The sequence below is a fragment of the Sceloporus undulatus genome, chromosome 5, assembly GCF_019175285.1.
Source record: "Sceloporus undulatus isolate JIND9_A2432 ecotype Alabama chromosome 5, SceUnd_v1.1, whole genome shotgun sequence".
NCBI classification, from domain to species: domain Eukaryota; kingdom Metazoa; phylum Chordata; class Lepidosauria; order Squamata; family Phrynosomatidae; genus Sceloporus; species Sceloporus undulatus.
Genome location: NC_056526.1, coordinates 36427954 through 36447457, shown reverse-complemented (window position 1 = coordinate 36447457; position 19504 = coordinate 36427954). Strand labels below are relative to the sequence as shown.

Sequence of the window (19504 nt, the reverse complement as noted above, 5' to 3'; positions counted from 1 at the left end):
TCTGGAATATCCTCTCCCTAACTACCAGACACAACAAACTTTCTCCCAGCATAGCAAAATGTTCAGTGTAGAAATTTTGCTTTATTATTCTTGAGGAAAAACATTGTGGGGAATCATAGATGGTTTGGCACAAGACCTTAAAGAGTCTTCCACCTTAAATCCACAACATCCAGAAAATATATCCAGGAAAACAAAGAAGGGACATAGTAGTCATAGTGATAAATGGCATAATAGCTCTGCAGACTAGTCCACTGAATTCTTGCTTTTTCATATTGACATTGATCATAAGCATTGTGACCATCATGGATGTCACTACGACAAGTTAACATGGTAAAGTAAGGTTGGAGAACCTGTAGCTTTTCAGATATTATTGGACTTTAATTCCTATCAGACCTTACCTGCATAGCCCCTTTGATGGGCTGATGGGAACAACAGGTCACTATCTGCTGAAAGGCCTAACCCTGCAGGAAAGAATTTTACTTTATTACATGTATTTGCTATCATGTTAATGTGGCATATCATGCTACCTAATACTATTACGGTGGTCCCCAGGTTACTCTTGATTATAGTATCTTTTTTCCCCCAAAGTTCATTAATATGTACAAGTAAAATAATTTTGGCTGCAGTCTTCTAGACACATCTTCTCTGGATGACACTTTATTGGATGGGGCTTCTGCGTAAACCTGCATCAGATCAACCTGTCTAACCTCTGGGTCTGGCTTATTCCCAGAAAATCTTTTCTTAATTACTGTCTCCCCCAAAAGAACAAGTGCCATTAATAACCAACACAAAAGTTGGTTATAGAACTAGACAGGACAGTTATAGAAAAATAGATTTATCAGTGGGCTTTAAGACAGAATAATTCCGTTCAACCAGCGCTTGATGTACACAGTCAAGGTGGGTTTGAGTCTTCAGGGGATTTTCTAGGTCACTGTTGGCAATAGTTGGCTATCTTCCTAACTGAATCTGGCTTTTTACCTAGGAACTGACTGGATCTAAGTAAGTAAATGAATAAAATGTCCCCACATATTTCCAGCTCTCAAATGTCTTTTCTCCAGACATATTTTTAAACAAATTACAGTAGGCCCTTGGTATCCAATGGGGTTTGGTTCCAGGACCCCCCATGGATACCAAAATTCATGGATAGTCAAGTCCCATTAGACATAATAGCATAGCGAAATGATATCCCTTATATAAAATAGCAAAATCAAAATTTGCTTCTTGGATTTTTTTTTTAATGTATTCAAACCATGAATGGTTGAAATCGTGGATAAAAAATTCATGGATACAGAGGGCCAACTGTAATATCAAGTCTGCCAGACTCTACATTAGGTTGCTATGACATAAACAGATCAGTTATGGAGCAGTAAATAGAAGCCTCATATTAAAAACAAATGCTCACAATACTTTTGTAATTTTACAGGATGTATTTTTTTTTTTTTTAATCTTACTTCACGGCTGGGAATTATGGCCCTGCAGATGCTGTAGGGTTGAAACCACAGCAGACAAACATTGTATAACCAGAATACTGGAAGCTGCAATTCAACAGGGATGTATGATTCCCACTCATTTTACCTGATTTTTTTTACCACTGGTGAAGTGGTTACATAATAGTTCATGCCAACTACATGTGGGCATTCCATTGGACTCCTCTGAAGGTGGAGTCTCCAGCCACAGGAAATAGTTGTGATAGACACCTAATGTGGCTAATTTCCAACAAGCAAAATATAAGCAAAGATGAGAGGCCTAATTAGAAAATACCCACTGAATTAGCAGAACTTGCAGAAGTGATGACCAAATTCTCGTGGATCCAATGGGTCTAGTGTAGCTCGGACTGGATTTAGACCAAAAGCTACAAAACAAACTAAACCACAGCTCCCACACAATCCCAGCATTGCCAAAATATTCCTGAACATTAACCAGAACAGCTTCCTGGTTAGCTATCCAGTCAGCTCTGACAGGACCCAATGTAGATTTTTAAAATCATCTGTTCATGATCAAAATGAAAGGATAAAACTAAATTGAAATCCATTTCTCTTTGTAAACCTACAACACCATTATGCTGTTATTTCCATCACTCCCTCACCCTTGCTTGCTCCCATACCCATCCATCTATCCAGTTCCTATCCTCTCTCCTCATGCACAGACAGACATGCCAAAGGCTGGTACCATCTCACCCAGTCATATCCCCATCTGCTGTACCTTTTGCATCACAACTATCTTGAGGTCCTTTCCCTCTTCCCCCTATGGAAAGAGTGAACTAGGTTCCTACACCCAGCAGCTTCCCAGACAAAGAGAGAGAACAAACTCTTTTACTGCAGCAAGGACCATACAATATTTTGTAACCAACCATTTGGTTTTGGTACAGAGTTCTGAAGAGGGAGGAGGTGTTAGGCTTTTCTGCTTTTTAAAAAAATAAATAAAAACGGAAAACCCAGAAGGCTAGAGAATGGCTGAGTGCCACCTGTTGCTCTGGTACATACGTGTCTGTTTTCCACCTTGGCTTGTTGGTGGCAGAGGGGAGTGGGCAGAGGAAAAAGGAGGGGAGATGGGAGGGTTCCACCACCTCTCAGTAGTCCTGTGCTTGGTACCCCTGTGTTTCAGCATCAAAAGCATCTGCCGAAGGGGGCTGTTGGTACGTCCCCATGCTATCTGTAGTGTCAGCCTCATTTGTGTAGGGTGCATAAGGCATGCCAGCCTCCTGGCTCGGGTCCATGTAGTCCTGGGAGAAGAGGGCTGAATCGGCTCCAAGTTGGTATCGCTGGAATGCCAGAAATGACTGGCCCACCTTTAAGGGAGGATGCAGCAGTATGGGAGAGATGGTGGGAAAATGGGAAGGAGAAAGACATGGGGAAAATAAAGGGAAACATAACCAAGGAGAAACAAACAGAAGGTGGGTTAGTAGCGGTTAGTGCACAAGACATAAATTAGTGCGTGAGAAATACCTGGAATTAAACAAGTTGAACGCAAATGCATTTTGAAAAGCAGGAAGGTTTGGCACAGCCCACAGAGAACGCAAGTTCAGGAAAGATGCAACAGAGTGACAAAGAGAACTGGAAAGAATAATTTGCTCTAAGGATACATCTTTTTGTGGGGGGCTTGGTCTACAGCCTCTACTATTTCATCAATTTGAGAAAAGGGTGGCAGAAGTGAGAAAGTGGCTCTGTGTGTGTGTTCCAATTCACCAAATGAAACATGGCACCTATTTCTGGAAGAGCATCCCCAAATTGCACAGCCCACACATACCAAGGGCTTCAGCCTGCATCAGTCTTCTTCCCATTCATATGCCTGGCCCGCAGGAATGACTGAAGGATTAATGCCAGATGCACCACTCTGTGTAGCCAGCAATAGCAGTGTACTGGGCTGAGTTGCGAAGTTCCCGAGAGCAAAATAAACATGCTTTTACTAGGAATATTCAGGCATGCTTTTACCAGTACTAGGTGGCTACAGAGGCTGGTAAATAGGGAGACAGAGTAGATTGGCCCTTTCCACACACAAAACTGATCAAGGCAATGGTAAAGAGAGGCTGTTATTTGCACAATGCTCTTTGGTGAAACAAGCACCGAAGAATCAGCTCAGTTCTTGTTGTCTTCCAGTATTATGGATTGTGCCAGGGAAAAGTAAGCCAAGAAGAGACAATAGTAAGCAGAAGTATAAAATGCTTTTTGACAATGACCTCTTGTGGTTAAACATATTAAGACTGTATAAAGATTGAGAGAAAGGCACATCAGTGTTATCTGCAATTAGCTTGGGAAGAGGACACAGAGGGAATAAAAAAACCTGGAAGATGTGAGTAGTACCCATTCTGATTTCAGCTACTTAGAGCTAAAGGATGGGGGCAACTTTCCAAATTCTGAGGAATGCTGGTGGTTTCTTTCTCCTCACCACATCGGCTGCACAAATATCTTATGTTTTATTCTTCTTTCTCTCTTATCTTTCTTTCTGTCCCTGAGAATGGGAATTGGAAGTATTTTCACCCTGAATATTTCCATCCTTATATTCAAAATTTTTATGGAAATGGGGTTAGGGGAGCACTGGTGGAGAACTAGGAAACAGTGTGTTGTATTCTTCCTGAAAAGTAATTTCTCCAAGTCTCCGAAAGCCCAGAAATGTCAGGAAGCCCTGTAGGGAGAGAACAGGATGGAACAAGGGGCATTAGAGAAGAGGGTTTGTACATGGAAGACTTCTGTAAGACCCTATGAGTAAAGTAAGGTATCATGGGGAAAAAGAAAGATATCCATCAGTGGGCAGCTGCCGTTTTTACAAAATGATCCTGCATGACAACAAAAGCTTTCCACAGTTGAGGGGTGCTAGTCTTTGTTGTGATCAAGAAGGACCCAAAATCTGCCAGCATCAGGAAAAGTGATAAATGAAAGGAGTAGGCAGCATGTAAAAACAGAAAACCTAAGAGCCACCAAGAGTCAAAGAAAAGGGGAAATGTGCCTAGAATGCTAAAGAAATCCTGCAGAATTTTTATTACATAAAATGCACAGCAACCTGGCTCTTTCCCAAAAGTTTGAACTACAGCAACAAAAAGATCATGCAATGTCAACTTTTGCTACAGCCATAAGGTAATGTTGAGGACCTTTAGCCTATGAATGTGGGTCCTGGTTCCTAGTCTCAGGGTGCATCTACACTGTAGAAAGAATGCAGTTTGACACCACTGTAACTGCCATGGCTCCATACTACAGAATCCTGGGATTTGTAGTTTTGTGAGGCATCATCATCTTTGGCAGAGAAGGCTAAAAACCTTGTAGGACAACAAATTTCATTATACTGAGCTACAGCCCTAAAAGTGGTAAACTGCATTATTTCTACAATGTAGAAATAATAAGCTATTCTGAGCACTTTTCATACTACAGTTGGTCCTTCCCTTACGTGGGGGATCTGTTCCGGACCCTGCCGCGTAAGGGAAAAAATGTGTAAACTGAAGCCCCATTAGAACTAATGGGGCTCATTACCGTGGTGTGTGCCTGATGCACTCCATTGCTTCTTCCGGGGTGCGGGAGAAGTCTTTCTGGCGCAGCTTCCAGCATATGCTGGAAGCTGCGTATGGCGTGCCCTCGTATAACGCGGACGCACTGTATATGGCTTCTACTGAGGCTTGACTTTGCAAGCCATCAGTTTCATGGCCAGATAGCTGGCAATGTTAAATTTAAAGGCATTAATGTGAATTAATATTTACAAATGAACAGCACCTGGGTATTACTACCCACTCTAGGGGACATTAATTGTATATTGTTTCTGATGTTCATACAACAGGGGGATGGCAAAAGTAGATCAGGATAGATTTCTAAGTAGCCTGCATTAAATTAGCAAGGATTTCTCACTCCTATTTGTTCAACAGAGAGCACAAGTACTCTAGCAATGTGTTTTTCGGAGTGGGGGGGTCAACATTGGCAAGCAGGTTGTTATTAATCTTAGTAACTTGCAGGTACTTGTATGAACAGGGCAAATTATTTTTTCCATCCATCACAACTTAACTGTTTTTAGATTCAAATACTTTAACAAGCACAATGTATTCTTAGAAGCCCCCTACTGCTCATGTTTTCCATCAGCTGGTCTTCAAAAGGACACTTCCTCCTATTCTGAAAGTAATCTAGAGAGACATCATGACAAGTTACTACTGATAGTATTATCCTCCATGTATGTTTTCACCAGTATTCCCCTTAATCTGTTCTGACTCTCCCATCATCCAAATTCATTGGATAATTTTAGATTATTTTTTATTATGAGTGAAAAACCCTCTTCCCATATTATTTGGCACCAACTTCATCACACTCACCTTATTTGCTGTTGTTATTGTTGCTATGGAGTGTCTTCAGGTAATTTCTGACTTACGGCAACTCTAAGGTTCCACAAGTCAGAAAGAAAAACCCTATTACAGGATTGTCTGAGCCTGAGAATATGTGACTTGGCCAAGGTTACCCAGTGTGTTTCCATGGCCGAGCAGGAATTCAAACCCTGCTCTCCAGAGTCCAGTGCTCAAACCACTATGTCACACTGGTTCCATCACCTTATTTACACACACACGCACACAAACACAACCCACAGGAACAATGCACTGTATTGAATATAGTCTCTTCTTACATACCTTTGCTACACTCAACATTACAATTTTAAAAAATACATCAAGAAACAAGGAGCAAGAAAGTAGAACAGGACTTTAGTCCAGATCCATTGCATCAGTGGCTTCTTAGTGTAACAGCATAGCTGTAGCTTTCAGCTATTATGTCTTCTTATCTTCAACTTGGTATGCTGCAGATGTGCTGAAGTATGCCTACAATCATCTGCTGAAGTATGCCTACAATGCTGGGGAAGGCTGCATCCCATGTAATGTTTGGAAATCATAGAGTGGGATGGGTATTTAGACTCCACTTTTGTGGCCCCTGAAGCCCACTGCAGTCCCTCCCCCCCTTATTTGTAGCCCCTGAAGTGTTTAGATAATGTTTGTGCAATAACAGGGAAACACCTTTCAACATGCTGCAGAATGATGCTGAATAGTTACAAATCCCAGCACATTTCAGCTTATGTCTATTTTACATCCTTCTTGAAGGGGCTATACAAAAATAGAAAAGTCAATACATAATCTCCCCCACCCCAAATAGTCCAATCAATGATCATGTGGACCAATATTGTGACTTTCTAGTGGAAAAGCCTGCAACAAGTGAGCTGGATTGTATGTAATGCTGAATTTTACTGTAAAGTATAAAATACTGTACATTTACATTTTACCTAGGTCTGAAAGCCTTGGTAAGCAGAAAAGTGATAAGTACTTGAATAAAATAAAAATAAACAAGCAGTTATTAGCCAGGCTCCAGAATTGCCTCACTTACCCAGGTAAAAATAGAGAAAAAGGAGAATGCAATGGCTGCTCGGGCTGCATCTGCTCCTTCATTCAATGGGTTGTCTTCTTTCTTGGAAACACGCCACTGATCAGCCAGGAAACAAAAACTAACAAACCAGAGAAATGCCCAGAAACCTGAGAAAGATAACCATGAAAACAAAAGGAGGGAAAACAGGTGAGGGGAAGGGAAAATTAGATAGACACACATTTTAGTTTTTTCATTTCCTCAGTTATTTCTATCCTAAAGAATCTACCCTATTGGATTTTGCAGACTGGAATAAACCCCAGTTGTGTAGCCCCACTGCAAGGGCAAACATGGTGAAACTGTAGCTGAAAGACAAAAATGTATGCCCAAACATATGTTTCTCCATAATATTAAAGCAAGGAAAAACTGGTGGACAGGAAGGATCTCCTCCTATTTGTCCGTTCTCCCTGACAAATACTGTCCCTTTCCCTGGTGGGGTGAAGATTAGAACCTATCCCAGCAGTAGGAAAATACAATCCAGAATAGAATTCGTTTCTCTTCTTTCTCCTTCTCTGCCATTCCCACTTGATATATTGATTAATTCACATTTACATCCCACTGTTCTTTCATACTGGTACTCAACTCAATGTAGTGTTTGCATGTGGATTCCCAGACAATCACTGCCCAGACCAAGCCTTGTTTGGATTCAGCAATATTCTTCAGTCACATATCCTCACATCAGACACTGGGACTTTTGCAGGGGAGAATCAGGAGGTGTGGGAAGTTTTACTTGACTTTGCTTCCCTCTACCAGTTCTCCTCTACAAGTACTTCCCCTTGTGCTAATATCTGCATTAACTCCAGCAAATGCAAGTTTTCAAATATGCAGTACATCCCTAAGTCAGAAAGAAAAGGTTATTGTGAAACAGCAAGGGAAGGCTGCTTTGAGAGTCTTGGGCTCACTGCTTAATTCAAAGCTGGTATGTTAATTACACCGCTGATATCTTAGCAAGCCTCTCAACAGTATTGTCACTTTTTCATTTATTCTTCAAATGCGGGTTCTCTGTAGAACTAAACTGTACAATGAAACACTGTCAAGTAGGGATACAGCTGAAATATGAGATTCTCTAAAATCAACTGCTCAGGAACTCTAGATTTGTCTGACACCTTCTCAGACTTCTAGAGCTACTTTCATACTTCTAGAAGAAAAAGTATAATGGAACCATAAATTTTTGTGGCCTGTAGTATGGACTTTATTCCTCATTGAAAATTTGACCTTCCAGGGACATAGTGAGATGATGGTCTCACTATGCTGGGAAGCAACAATGATATCTCCTAGCTGAACTTCCTGAATACATATTTGTGTTTCCCTCTGTTATATGCCACATCACCTATCACGGGCTGCCTTAGCTAGGCTGTTGCCTCATGTGTGATGGATAATACAATCCCATCCTCAATGTTGAAACTGGGTCTGGGTCAATGTTAGGTCTGGAAACCATGGCTTATGAGGAGAGACTGGAGGGAGCTGGGTATGTTTAGCTTGGAGAAGAGACCTTTAAGAGGTGATATGATAGCCCTGTTTGCATATTTGAAGGGGTGTCATAGTGAGGATGGAGCAAGCTTGGGTTTTTTTGCTTCTCGAGGATATGACACGGAACAATGGGTGCAAGTTACAGGAAAAGAGATTCCACCTCAACATTAGGAGGAACTTCCTGACAGTAAGAACTGTGACATCTGTCGGGGATGTTTTGACTATAAATTCCTGCATGGCAGGGAGGTTGGATTTGATGGCCCTTGTGGTCTCTTCTCACTATGATTCTAAGAAATATGTTAGTTTATGTTATATGTTTATGTATATGAAATAGGGAAAGGCAGCCATCTTGTCTTTTACCTCAGGCACCAAAGTATGTCTGATCACCCAGGGAGTTTTACGTGGATCACAGCATCCTGCAAAAAGTAAGGAGCTCCCACAAATCATCTGGGAGTGAAGGAGAGGGAGTCTGTCTGCTGTTCAGCAACTGCACATCCCATCTGCCACCTCTTCCTCGACCCAGGGACTCCTTCACCACCACAGAGAGAGCTGCCTCTTGGCAGGACAGAGGCCCAGCCAGCAGTTCCCAGCAACTGCCCAGCTGCCTTGGGTTAGCCCCTGGGCCAGGGACTACTGTGGGGTTGTGGCTGCTGCCCATGGGGTTACTGAGGAGTGACTCCAGGGCCTGTCTCTCTGCTGCCTCTTTGATAACCAGTCCTGTGGGGAGGGGAGGTGTGCAGCCAGGAAAAGGAGGGAGAATGGCAGGATACAGTATAAGAAAACAACAACAACAACAGACTGGGAATTAGGAAGAAAATAATATTAGAAAGTAGTACAGGCTGAGTCTCCCTTATCTGAAATGCTTGAGAGTAGACATGTTTTGGATTTCAGATTTTGGAATACCTGTATTTGCATATATTGTCACCCCTCCTTTCTCGCGGACTTGAGGTCCCTGGTCTTGAATACTCATGGAGGGGCAACCAGCAGCACATGTCCCATTCAAGCCTATGGGGCTTGAAAGCACATGAATCTCCATTTTCACAGGGGTGGGTGGGTCCAGAACAGATCCTCCAAGAAAACAGAGGGCCAACTATACGTAAATAATGAGACATCATGGAGGTGGGACCCAAGTCTAAACAATAAATTCATTTATTTTTCATTTGCACCTTATCCCATAGCCTGAATGTGATTTTGTACAATATTTTTAATAATATTGTGCATTTAAAAAAGTATGTGTACATTCAACCATTACAAAGCAATGGTGTCACTATCCTAGCCACCCATGAAAAACATTTGGTTTTTGGAACATTTCAGATTTTGGAATACCAGAAAAAGGAAATCAACCTGTAACAACAAAGAAAACAAGGAGACATAGGTTTTTCATATTTAAACACAAGAACTAGAGAGACCTGTGTGGGAAGAGACAATATTTTTTCATAGAAGGGAGTTTAAAAGAGAGAAGCCTGGTTATAGATTCTCTTCCCACACCTATTCCATCCATTCCAATGAACAGGTTTTGCATGTCTTCCTTTGTTTGAAGCCGTGTAAAACCAATGATATGTGAACCAACATCAGGACAAAAGAAATGTATGGGTACACTGCAAGAAACATAACCTTTCCCAAACAAATTTCGATTTCCTTGAAACCTGTGTTATTCCAAACTCACAAATGGCAAATGTAGAAATGAGCAATGCCATTGTCACATATACTATACATATGGAAACACTTCAGTTGGAGGAAGATACTTTCAGAACACTAGCCATGTAAGCCTGTTACAGTAACTACAAAAATAATCTTTAGCAATCTAAACAGTGACACTGATGATACAGATTGCAGTTCATGATAGCTTTTGCCAAAGAAAATCTGATTGTTTAAAATGCTGTAAGATTTGATGTCATTTTAGCTGCAACAGACTAATACAGCAAACTCACTGTTCACAACTTAAACTGTGCCACGCACTTCATGAACCAAAGTCTAAGTCTAACAGATCAGATGCATGAAGTACCTGTGTAAGAAACTTATATATACAGTACACGGAGTATTGAGAACAGGGTTGCCATGAGTCAAGGTCACTTGAGAGCAGTTAACAACACAAAGAACAAGTATTATTAACCATTGGCATTTATATAGTTCTTTAGGCTGTTAAGAGAACTACCCTCTGACCTGCTCAGAATTGTTTACAATGGATGTTGCGTACCCCATCCAACCCAGCTAATATGGATGGATAAATTTCAATTCTTAAATATAAAACCAAAAAGTGAACAAAACTGAGCCAACATCCCTCTCATGTTGTTCAGGATCATGCCATCAACTGCAGGAGAGCCAAGACTAGGGCCCGTTACAGACGGGCTCTTGAGGCGCCCCCATTACGTGCTAGGGGTTGGCTGGGGACCTAGCGTCCACACCGGCCTCACCCCTAGCACGTGATGGGGGCGTAATAATGGCGGCGCCCTATACACACAGGCGCCGCCATTATTACGTTCCGGACGCATAGAGTCTGCACGTCGCTTATGACGTCGCGAGTGCGCCATTGACGCCTCGTGGCATCATAACTGTGCCGCGGGAAGAAGCACCATTTTGGAGCTTCTTTTTTGCTCTGCGCGGGAGCCACGCGGTTTGGCTGCTGCGGCTCCCTTGCGGAGCAACCAGCAGCGCCAGCAGACCGCTGCTTTTAGGCGGTCTGTAACGCGCCTAGAATTTATATTTTAGTACAATCTGAATCAAGTTCACAGAATGAAGTTTTAAGAACAAGTTAGTGATTTACTTTAAGCCTTAAGGAAACACTCTGAAGTTTAATAAAAGTGTCATCAAGTAACGTGCCACAGTAATGAAATTAACTGAAAAAGTGTTTGTAATTTCTCTGTAGAAATTATATAGCTAGACTGGGCAAATGTTTTCTTTAAACTAGTCCTGTGACTAAAAGTGTCATATAAGGAAGTATAATACACATCATTATAATTTGGGAGAACAACATAAGAACTGTCAAAATGCTTTTGGATCCTTATTTAAATAATCTGCTCTCCCACTGGGTTGTTAATGAACAATATGTATTGATCCTTCCTTCTTCCACAATAATCTGTACTCTGCAACTTGTCCCCTTTTAGCTTTCTCTTCATTAAGCTTCAGAGTGTTTCTGGTTGTTTTCAACTTCTGTAGCTATGAAAATCAGACTTACCAGTAATATTTGCTGCAAAAGCTGCAGATATTGTTGCATATATGTGTGACTTGAGGAAAGGAGATTTTAAAGTATATGTATGTGTCTTGATTTGGCGCTTGTATTTAATTCATATATATACACACACACACACACCTATCTATCTCTATCTGTTTAAATTTGTTTATTGGAAGTGTAACTATGAAGTAGTTACTTTTAAGTGGTTACTTTTAAGTCATTACCTTTAAGTCGTTACTTCTAAGCAGACAGTGAAGACACTGAAACAGTTCAAGATTAATCAGAATGGAGACTGCAGTCAAGAAAGCAGAAGATCAGGGCTGCGTCCGCACTGGAGAAATAACCCAGTTTGACGCCTATTTTTAAAGGCCATGCTTCAAGGCTTTGGAACCGTGGGAACTGTAGTTTGTTCTGAGGAGTTTGAACTCTGGCGCCACAACAACAAACTACAATCTCCACAATTCCATAGGCCTGAGGTAGGAGGCCTAAAGCAATATCTATCTATCTATCTATCTATCTATCTAATCGTTGCTGTTCAGTGCCTTCAAATAGTGTTTTAATTATGAGAACGCGAGGCAAACCTATCATGGGGTTTTCTCAACAAGATTTATTCAGAAGAGGTTTGGCATTGCCTTCTTCTAAGGTTAAGAGTGTGACTTACCAAAGATCACCCAAGGGTTTTTTTGTGGGTTTTTCGGGCTATGTGGCCATGTTCTAGAAGATTTTCTTCCTGACGTTTCGCCAGCATCTCTGGCTGGCATCTTCAGAAGATGCCACAGATGCTGGCGAAACATTAGGAAGAAAATCTTCTAGAACATGGCCGCATAGCCCAAAAACACCACAAAAAACTATGGATGCCGGCCATGAAAGCCTTCAACTTCACATCACCCAAGGGGTTTCCATGGTCAAGCAGGGATTTAAACCCTGCTCTCTCAGTGTCCTAGTCCACTATACCATGCTGCTTGTGTGTCTGTGTGGACATGTGTATTTAACTATCCAGATGTGTGATTTATGTACTCAAAAGTTGTTTCTACTGCAATGGACAAGAAAAAAAAGAGGAATCAAAAGCAGTGGCAGCATGAGAACCAGTTCCTTGGGGAAATTTGCAACAGTAGAATAAACACACACAATGAACAGTAATTGTAATTTATACCAGCAAAGCATCTTGGGAATCTGAATTTTGATAGCATACCTACATGTCTTCAATTTGATGTCGGGCTGTTCAGTCCAAATGCAGACTTTGTTGTCTGAAGGATGAAGGTGCTATTGAGCTGATTCCAAGAGCAGTATATCTGAAATCTAAGAACTCTTTCTAATTGAGAATGATTTTTTAAGATTTTTTTTTTAGATTTCAAATTGCAACTACTAAGCTCTCTTAATCAGATGCCTAAAAGCAAGTTTTTCTCTTCACATGTTTTCATGTGGCCAGCAATTTACACCACAGAAGAATGTGGGATAGTGGCAAGAATACTGAGTTTGGATCAAGTAGACCAAAATTCTACATCCGGATGAACTACATAGATTATCAGGCAACTTCAGGCCAGCCACTGCCTCTCACCCTAACTTACCTCGTATGTGTATTTGTGGTGATAAAAGTGGAGACCTGAGCTCCTTGGAGGAAATAAATAAATAAATATTTACAAGCCTCCAGTGTTAAATATCTAAGGTTCCTGTTGCAACAGATTTTACATTATGCAAATAAGCAGAAAACATAACAACAACTATTAATCAATACCAATCAGGTGCTTGAAAAGTAACCAGTTATGCACAAGCGATATACTGGTCATGTTCTGTGCAAACTGCAAAAGCCAGCAGAGCGCTGGGAAATCTCTTTTGTCATCTCCAACCTCTCAACTGAAGTAACAACTATGACTACTTCACCTGCCTTATAGCCTCCCAAATGGGCTGGAGTAAAACCACCAGAGATACAAAGCCACCAGTGCCTGGGATCGGAATCTCACTAGGGAAAAACCACACTTGGCAAAGGCAACTCTTGAGGACCAAATGGTGTCAGAGGCATGATCAATGGATGTGACCTCGCTCAAGAGGGGAACAATTCCACCCTTCCACATAACATTCCTCAACCCCTCACAAAAGCAGTTTTAATGTTAGTGGGTAAGCTGACTTGGGTGAGGAAAATAACATTTACCTCTCAAAAATAGAGTGACAACATCTCACAATGTGCTTTGCAGAGCACTATAAAGTGGAATAGTGTGTGCAAAAGTGTCAGAATTGTAAGACTTTGCTATGAGATGGTAATCAGACTTTTTTACTTAATCAGAAGCTTAGGGTAAGACATATTTTGGATTTCAGTACTTCTGTACAGAGCAGTGCTGTGACAACTAGTGTTCCTACTCCACCCCCCATGCTTATATCACATTAGTTTCTTCTTTCATTTAGCTTTGTGCTTGTTTTTTAAATATAAAATCATGTTTGCCTTGAGATTTATGGGACTCCAGTGACATCTTAATATGAATCTTACTAAGATGATTCAGCCCTCAAGTGAATTGAGAGAACACTATAAAAGAACTGTCAGCATCTAGCAGAGATTTCAACTTCCTAAAAAACCCTACCACTGATGCCTGCCACCTTACCCAACATTTCAACCTTCACTCCAGTCTGCCATTTTAGGTGTAGCTTCACCTTCATGATAGCATCCCCAGCACTTATATTGTACATTATCTTTCCCCAGAAAAATCTGTCTCTCTTTGAGAACAGCAAGCACTGAGTAAAATTAATACTGGATTACTACAGAGGCCTATGGGCGGGGGGGGGGGGGGGGCATTTACAGTTTCCATAGTGCCCTAAAGGTTTGCTATGGTGTGACACTGCAGAAAATTAGACTTCAACTGCATGCTGCACACTGTGAGTCACAGTGCTATTGCCACTGCCTGATGCTACCAGGTAGAGCCCACCAAAGGGTGCCAGATTGCTGGCATAGGATTACGGAAGATCTTTGTTTCAATTCCAATTTGTATTTGAAGCTCACTGGATGACTTTTTTTCTAGCATAGGACAGTTGAAGGGAAGCTTGGGGAAAAGCATCCAAGCAAGAAGCTCTGAACATATGACTGGGGGCAGGGGAAAGAAAAAAAGAATGAGAAAGAAAAGAAAGAAGTGAAGTGAAGTGAAGTGAGGCATATAATAAATGATGTTGGTATGAGTACACGGATTTTCCTCATGACTCCACAACCCTCCAGCTGAAAATATCCAGCATACACAGACTGCACTTAATATTTGCAGTATTTTTCAGTTCCACTCCAAAGCTCTGACAGGATCTTCCCTGTACAGTAGAAGAACTGCCCTCACAGCCCTAGGCTGACTACAGCCTCTGTGCTTCCTCACTCCACTTTCATTTTAATTTGTTTCTTTTAGTTCAGGAGGAGCAGGAAATCACTTGTTTTGAAACCCCACATCAGTGCTTAGATGGGAGGTCTGCAAAGTGACCTTTTGAAAGGTTTATTAATTTGGTGTTTTTGACAATAGCTGAGGATTAACATCTTTTTTGATAGAAAAGGTTAATGTGAAGTTATTGCTGAAAGTCTAGATATACAATTACCTACACTACAACTCTATACATAAAAGATTCCTAAAAACAGCTTTTCTCATTTGGATGCTGCAAAACCTTTCTGGCTATTTTTATAAAATAAAACAAAAACAAATTTTATTCATAATTAAGCCTCCTGCAGACTGCTTAAGGTATGTGTCCTTTTTAGTATCTACATCTCAACATGTAGATACAATAAACTGAACCCAATCTGCATTTGATGTACTAACTTTCACCCAAAAGAAAGCTTCCTCTATGCATTCTACTCTATGGTTAATTCACTGAGTATCTGACACTGCAAACTCTAATAATTACATTATTAGTTTTTTGTGGGTTTTTCGGGCTATGTGGCCATGTTCTATAAGAGTTTATAAGAGTTACATACGAGTTTATAAGAATTGCATTATTCTTGGAAATATGAAATTGTATAAGGGACAATAAGCAGAAAGGAAAATTTCTCTAGAATCAGTGATTTCTTTCCATAATAATGCAATGGAAGTAGAGTAGAAAGGACAGAAACCACATTATTCTCTGAGAAGTATAACAAATTTTTGTTCCAGAAAAGAGAGAACTAGAACTTTTTCCTGCAATAACTACATATTAATTCTTGCACATATAAACATGACCAACCTGGGATCATGCTGCAAATTAATTCTGGCTCCCTGCAAGGTAATAAATAGTAACATACAAATACAATTCTTTCTTTTATTCTCCACTATAAATTTCCCAGAAGCAGATTTGGTGATAGAGACTGGGAGGCGGGCAGGGGATGACATCTAAATAACTAGGAGGTTTTCATCAATGTATATGTAACAAACAGTTGAGCAGTCTTGCTTGGAGGTCCACAAACTACCAACATTTTGTAGTGATTCTGAATGAATAGTCCCTGATAAATATGGATGTGCTTTATGCCAGTTTGACTGAGTTCCTTGAGCATGGGAAAATTAACTCACAAACCAAGTGGGTTATGTCAAGATATTTCAGGAAAGAACTAAGTGGTCTTTCACTGAACAAAGAACCTGTGCAAAACTGGTCAGAGAAATGTTACATTTGACAACTACTCAAGAAATGAAAATGTTTGAAGTTGTCTTATGTGGAATTCATACTGACCCAATTCACTTTAGCAGTATATCCACACTACACAATTAAGGCACTTTGATGCAACTTTAACTGTCATGGCTACATGCACCTAGAATTCTTTGCAAGAGAGCTTGACTGCAGTAGTTCAGGGGAGTGCACTAAAGCTATTTAGCAGAGAATTCTAAGCACCAAATCTCAGGAATCCTTACACAACATGAACGAAACAGTACATCCCATGCCAGATCTCCTAATGACTCACACACAAAGTGATATATAACCATCTTTACTAACAGCCATTGACAACAATAACCTGAATTTATCTAATCCTCTTTTTAAAGCTATCCGAGTTGGTAGTCATCACTACATCCTATGGTAATGAATTTCATAGTTTAACTGTATGCTTTATTGTTGTTAATAATAATAATAAAAATAAAATTTATTTATATCCCACCCCTCTACAAGATGCAATCAGGGCGGCTTACAAAGATTAAAAAACATATATTCCAACACCCTTAATCCCCCCTCTTAAAATACAATTAAACAATGTAAAAATTAAAACATATATAAGAATAAGAAAAATTAAAAAAATATTATACAACAAACCGTAAACTGTGACTAAAGTGTGGTTGGAGTTCTTAAGAGTTCTTCTGATGGCCGGAGAAACTATTCGGGAAAGGTCTGCCCAGAAGAGGTCCGTCTTCATAGCTTTTTTAAAGCTGTTTAGAGTGGCAATATGATGGATCTCATCCGGCAGGCCATTCCACAATCTGGGCGCGACAGCTGAGAAAATCCTTTGGGAGGTCATGGACAGTCTTATTTTATAAGGCTGTAGCAAATTCCTCCTTGAGGATGTAAGTGTGAGGGGGAGGATTATATGGAAGGACAGTCCCGAAGATAGGTTGGACACAAGCCATTTAGGGCTTTAACGGTGATAACCAACACCTTGTACTGGGCCCAGAAACTAATGGGCAGCCAGTGAAGTGATCTTAGGATCAATGTTATATGGTCTCTTCTGGATATACCAGAGACCAGTCTGGCTGCCATGATTTCAACTAATTGAAGTTTCTGGATCAAGCACAAGGGTAGCCCCATGTAGAGTGATTACAGAAATCAAGGCATGAGGTTACCAGTGCATGTACTACAGTCTCAAGGTCCCTCACTTCCAAGAAAGGGCACAGCTGACATATCAGCCGAAGCTGATAACAGGCACTCCTGACCATCGCATTCACCTAATTTGTCATGTAAAGAGATGGATCTAGGAGCACCCCCAGACTGCGGACACAGTCTTTTGAGGGGAGTGTGACTCCTTCCAGGACTGAAGGGTGTATTCCAATACCTGGGTTCGGAGCCGATACCATAAGTACCTCCATTTTGTCTGGATTCAGCTTCAATTTGTTTTCCCTCATCCAGTCCATTACTGCCTTAAGGCAGTCTTTGAGAGGAGAGGCGCCATCTGAAGTCAAAGCTGATGACCGAGACATGGAGTTTTTAAGTATGGTAGTCCTTTCCCCCTATCCTGAATCTCTTAAAAGATTCAGAATCTCTATCCTGAATCCTTTCAGCTGGAATTGGTAGGGAATGCAGCATGGAAGTTACTAAACCTGTGCTCTACATCTGAGCTATCCCCTCTGCAAAAAAAAAAGGGGAAAAAAAAGAAAAAAGAAAAAAAAGAAAAGAATGAGAAAAGCAGGCAGAGAAATCCGTAATAAAAGTTGCAAAATAAATTAGAATGAAATGAAAAAAAAATCATGGGGGAAAAAGATAAATAAAGATGGTGGAGAGGAGGAAAAGAAAGAGATATATTTCTTACTACCATGGCTCCTCACTGCTTTGTAAAATAAGACAGACTCCTGTGCATCACAGTACCTTGTGTAATTATTGAGAAGAATTTATTCCCAAGAATGTGTACATGGAACTGCTGACTGATCTACAAACACATCTCTAAAGAAAATCATGTAGTGCTGATTTACTGAAAAGCTCACCAGATACACCAATATCAGAGAGCACAGCTTTCTTGCGGTCCTTGACACTGCTGATCTGTGGAAAGTAGACATCTAATGCCAGATAAAGAAGGCAGCTGAGGAAGGCAAGGACTCCCACGGTGATGCCATAGTTGCAGGCATTCTGGTTGCGGTTGTAGATACAGTATTCTTCCATTTCATTTGGCTTGTTGACGTAGCCTTCATTCACAATGGAGCCAAATACAACAATGGAGAAAAGCTGTACAGTATATAGGAAAGTGAGATAAGTGTTAAAGAGGATTCTTCTACAAACATGTAACCTATACCAAGGGTGCAATTCAGCGGTTGATAAGCACTTTTAAATCCCATTCATTTCAGCGGTTGATAAGCACTTTTAAATCCCATTCATTTCAATGGAAGAGAGTTAAGCACATGCATAACTATCGCTTAAACATGCATGAGTGCAGTCAAATTGTAACACAGGTGTTTTAATACAACATTCTACATGTGGCTGCCATTTGCCTTCCATCTCAAATGAAAATTACTCTGGCTAAATATGTTTAAATACAATATCAGTGTTGTTTCCAGTCACCTAGGTCTAGTAATTTATACCACTATGTTTCAACCACCCACTCTGTCTGCCACTTACCATTCCTCCGCAGTTTATTTTCCCATCTGTCAACTCAGTTTTCTGCCTTTGTCTATCCAAATATTACAACTACAGACCTTCCACACCCCATTCATTTATTTGACGGTGTTTTTGTTTCATTCTTCTTTCATTAAGCATTCTTTTCTTCTGGTTTCCTTTACTTTCTTGGTGGTTTTGCCAAATAACATCTATCTAGCTCAGGGGTGGGGAACCTACAGCCCTCTAGGTTCTGATGAATTACATTTCCATCATGCCTCACTTCTCCTGTTAGGGCACAAAAAAGATTTGGAATCCAAATTCTCAAATGTGCTCTTTTAAAAAGTTTTAGGAATACCTGCAGCCACTACAATTACTCATTCCACTTCTCTGCCATAGTATTTTTTAAAATGTGCTTTTATGTTAAAATGGCTATGAGAGAGGAGAGCATTACCCCCCCCCCATTTCATACAGCAGATGAATTCACACAGAGACCTATGAAACATGCTAGTAATTATTTAATGTCCAAGCAAAAGTTCATGGCCCACTTCTGTAACCTGCTCCAGAGTTGATTTACATAGCACACAATCATAGGCCACCTTTCTCATGGTCTATAACAGTTATCTTGTCTTAATAATTCAGAGGCAAAACAGCAGGAAGACCCTAAAACAGCCACAACGACATTACATTTATTGTCAGGAAACTTTAATTTAAAACCATGATTCTCCACAGAAATAACCCAAAAGAAAATCTAAGTGAAATGAACCCAAGGTAGTAA

The 19504-nt window shown here is 40.6% G+C and overlaps 1 protein-coding gene across 2 annotated transcripts in view; it reads right to left on the bottom strand.

The window, feature by feature from the left end:
• Positions 1-1590: 1590 nt before the first annotated feature.
• Positions 1591-19504, bottom strand: part of SYNGR1 (synaptogyrin 1) — a 36316-nt gene continuing 18402 nt past the window's right edge. Inside the window, exons 2-4 of one of the 2 annotated variants that reach the window (XM_042467116.1) lie at positions 18123-18360; positions 6837-6982; positions 1591-2788 (exon numbers count right to left, since the gene is read on the bottom strand). In XM_042467116.1, the coding sequence (XP_042323050.1) occupies positions 2570-2788; positions 6837-6982; positions 18123-18360 (603 nt within the window). In that variant the 3' untranslated portion in view covers positions 1591-2569. Of the gene's footprint in view, positions 4123-6836; positions 6983-18122; positions 18361-19504 lie in introns of both variants that reach the window. The other variant, XM_042467118.1, reaches the window with a different exon arrangement.